This window comes from Nannochloropsis gaditana, assembly GCF_000240725.1.
Source record: "Nannochloropsis gaditana CCMP526 unplaced genomic scaffold scaffold494, whole genome shotgun sequence".
Taxonomy (NCBI): Eukaryota; class Eustigmatophyceae; order Eustigmatales; family Monodopsidaceae; genus Microchloropsis; species Microchloropsis gaditana.
In genome coordinates this window covers 13,936-18,020 of record NW_005803459.1, presented here as the reverse complement: position 1 = coordinate 18,020, position 4,085 = coordinate 13,936, and the positions used below count along the sequence as shown (strand labels likewise).

Sequence of the window (4,085 nt, the reverse complement as noted above, 5' to 3'; positions counted from 1 at the left end):
GAGGGAGGGAGGGAGGGAGGGAGGGAGGGAAGGAGGGTGAGACCGAGAGCGGAGGTCCGCGCGCCTGCCCTTCACCCCACCCCTTTCCCTCCCAGCACCTACACCGTGGGAAAAACTCGTTGAAAAACCGAAGCACGTCGCCGCTGCGCATGGCCCGAAAACATTCCTTGTCCAAGGCGTGCATGTGCACCTTCGTCTCCTCCAGACGTTCCTCCGGAGGGGAAACGAGGCCCTTGGATAGACTCAAGCCCGCGCCGTCCTTGTCCCCCATGAAGCCCGGCAACGTCTTGTCCCCTCCCTGTCCCGATGTGGACGACGCTTGGCGCCCCGGGTCCCGGCGCGTGGCGTCGGCCAAATACATGTAACGAGGGTTTAGCCCCATTTTTCTCAGAATCCCACCCACGGCCTGCGCAGTGGGTAAATTGAACCGAGCGGCCCGTTCTGCTTTCTTGGCGGCTTCTTCTGCATCGTCCTTGGCTTTCACGTAGGTTTCCGAATGACCCCACCGCTCCCCACGCGCTTGTTGTTTGGCCCTCTCTGCCTCCGAATCCAGGTCGATGGTGACGTAAAACCCTTCGTCTTGACGCATTCTTTGCGCGCGTTTGGTTTCTGCCGCGAACAACACTGCCTTATCGGGCGCCTTGTACTCGACGCCAAAACGCTCTGCACGTTTTCGAGCTTTCTCACATTCTGCAGTGTAGTTTGCTTCCAAAGCCGCCTGGAAGGGGTCTTGTCGAGGACGCAGGCTGTCCACGCCAATAGCAGCCAGAATGGCTTCCTTACTTCGTTTCGGTTCCTGCCCCGCTTGCGCTTCCTTGATCTCCTCCATGGCTGTTAGAAAGGATGCATGTGTCACGTTTCCAAGGGTCAATGGTACCAGGTGCGTTGGAGGGGGGTCGATCCATGCCCCCGATTGATATTGAGACCACGACTTCAGCCAACAGATAAAGGCTGAAGGCGATATCGCTGCGGCGACGGCACGCATGCGTGTGCTTGTGGAGGGAGGGGGGAGGTTATCGGGGGGGCACAAAACCCAAAAGACGCTTATGTCGACCGTCTTTGGGTACAGCCTAGGCCTTGAAAGATGAAATGAAAAAATATGCTGCTTGTTGTGGGGGTTTGAAAGGCTCCTCGAAAGTGAGTCTTGCATGTGGGAAGTGCATTACCTGAGGGTGGGCAGCTCGAAACAGAGAAACAACGGCTCGATTTAACAATATTCCTGCAATGAGTCCGTCTAAGGTGTTTATCAACCAACACAAACTAGGCCTGGATCTCTCGCATATGCATCTCTTACATTTTAGCCTGGCTTGCGCTGTCTGTATGCTGCAGCCGCTTTTGGCCTCTGCAGAAAGGACGGTAAGGGACTTTCGAACAAGGCAGGAATTAGGCAAGAGGCAAATGTACCGTACAAAAAATAAAATGGCTTTTAGAACATTCAACAGACTAAGTTAGCAATTACAATATACAATGGTCCTCAGACAGGAGTCGATGGATGTATTGCTCCCTTCCGAGTCGTTCCAAATCTAATGGGTGCCGCCGCTATTGCCTGCGCTGAATGCTTATCCACGCTGCACGGCCGTCATTCATGCAAAGAAGAATGCGGTGCACTACCACGGGTAATGTTCTGAAAGAATGACAGTAGGAAAAGTTTATGTAAAAATAAAGTATGTGGATGTAATCTCACCCGCATCATCCATGTATTCACGAAGGGAAGCGAGTTTTTTGTGCCACCCTTACGCAAAGATGTGGTCACTGCCTGTCAAGCAGGCGAACTCTGCCGTGACAGTCCTGAAAGGCCGTCAGACTCTCAATGCTGTGGCCTAAATCTCGGTACGTCACACGCCCTTAAATCCCAGTCTGAACCTGTCCTTTCTTCTTTATGTATCCTGAACCAAACTGCTGTCTGGTACATTGAGATAGCTCAAGCAAACGGCAAACTCGACAGCGCTTTTCCTCCTATCCATCCACCCTCCATTGGCTTTGCATCTACCATAGGGATGAATTATAATTTACCTCCGGACGAAAGCGCCTTTGGCACGGGCAACTTCTTGCCCTTCGATCGCTACGGAGTGCTGGCCAATTTCAGGCGCACTTGCGACTATCCCGAGTCCAGCACCCGGAGCCAAGCGTGCCTGCTATGGAGGAAAATTCGCGGTGGCTATTACCAAGGACCGCTGACATCACTACCATGCACACAAGGGGAACAATGTTACCAAACCCAGGATGGAAAGCATACGCTGCTGGCCACGTCTGCGAATGATCCCGCACACTATTTGTTGATGCCGGGCAGCAAAGCAGCAGACTGGCCTGTAATTGGAATTGAAGACCGCCAGGTCCTGTCGCCCGCCCTGGAGCGGATCTGGGACCTAGCCTGGCTTCTCGCCTTCAAACCTTACCAACAATTACCTTTCCTCCCCTTTGGAAGCGAGGCCGACCTTCCTGTCTCTGTGACATCGTGCAACATCGGGATCGCCCTCGAACCGGCCAGTACCCGCTCCCAGCACCAGCTCCACCTTCACATTGCCCGTATCCCCAGTACTCTGCGGCGTCTCTTTGTCGGTCGCTTCGACAATTACGCCACCTGGACCAAACTACGGGTACCCATCACCCGCAAGTTGGAGTCGGAGTGGCCAATCGCCTATGCGCGGTATTTTGACCTGTCTGCTGCCTCGCATGGAGACCTGGGGGGTCTTGACAATGCCGGCATTGATCCTTTCACCACTACCCCGAATTCGGGCACTGCTCGAAACGGCAGCCCCCGCATGGGTGGGCCCGGGCGCTACGGAATCTTCCACCAGGCTTTCTCATTCGCAAATTTCGACCCGCTGTATATGCAAGCTTGGGGTCTGCTGCTCATTCCTGACGAGGAACCCATCGACTTACGAGATGAACACGCCCGCTTGCCTCGAGGATTTTACCTGGTGCTCTCTACCAACAACATGCTGGGCACCTGGAACCCTTTTCAAAATACTACCGAGACTCGGAACGAGTTTTTCGCGCCCGAACTGCTTCTTTGTTCCTCATACTCCGCTGGAAATGGACAATTTTGGACACAAGAAGAATGCTACGGCCAGGCGCCCAAGGCTGTCAGGTTTGCGGTGCAAAACGGAACGGACTCTCACTTTTCGGATCTTCTCATCGCCCAGCAACGTTCTCAAGACGCGCTGTGAAGGAAGAAACTTTCGAGCCTGTGGGACCAAGATCCTGGCAATTGGGGTTAGAGAGAGCGATCGATGCTGCAAAGTTGAAATTTGCTCTTCTTCGTCGACTTCATTTTCAATGAAGGATCTTTTGATAGGACAAAAGAACGGCTCGAGGTTGCGAGTGTGGGTAAGCATACAAGGACGAGTGCCTCCCAACATAAGTGTGGTTGCCATGTTGCAAGTAAGAAATAAAAGAAATCAATCAAACGAAAGCCAGTACTCTGTCAAATATTACTCGGTTCGCGTCTCGGCTATTTTAAACCTTTGTTGATGGGACTAAAGTCGATTAACAATTGCTAAATCAGAGGCCCTATCTCAGGAATCCTTTTTTTCTGCGCTCTCCCTCGTCCTGTCGCCTCGCACTGGCGCATTGAGTCTCTGCGTCAGTCACGGGCTCGTATAAATCATAAAATGAGAGGACCGAAGGCGAGAGGGCCCCTGTCCTTTCTCCCTCCACTCTATGCACGCCTCGACGTCCCCAACCGTGTACATTTAATTACATATCTATCTCTGGCATACACTTACGCTATCGTCCCCTACCACGTACATATCCGCGTGGCCTGGAAAGGCTCCAGCTCCTCGGCTCGGCCCGAGACCGAGACCAGAACTGCCACGCCACGCCCCACATGTGTCACCGGCCAACATCACACATCTTGCTTTCTGCTCTTTGGCTTTGTTTTTCTGGAGGCATCCCCAGAAAAGAGATTAAAAAAAGACAAACGCAATTTCTGCTCTCGTCGCCCCCCCTCTTTGTCCGCCTCCTCCCACGCCAGGCGTCTAGGGGAAAGTGAAGAGGGTGGTTCCCTCCACCAGGTCCTGGGTGTCGCGGGAGATGCGGCCGTTGTCCGACAGGGGCAGGTCGCGGAAGTAGGAGGTGAAGTA

General features: G+C 53.5%; 1 protein-coding gene across 1 annotated transcript; it reads right to left on the bottom strand.

Annotated features, from left to right (window-relative positions):
- Positions 1 to 80: 80 nt before the first annotated feature.
- Positions 81 to 756, bottom strand: NGA_2019500 (uncharacterized protein; the record flags this gene model as incomplete). The annotated part of the gene is made up of 1 exon (XM_005854472.1): positions 81 to 756. A coding segment is annotated over one exon (676 nt), but the record flags the coding sequence as incomplete, so codon positions are not given.
- Positions 757 to 4,085: the final 3,329 nt, after the last annotated feature.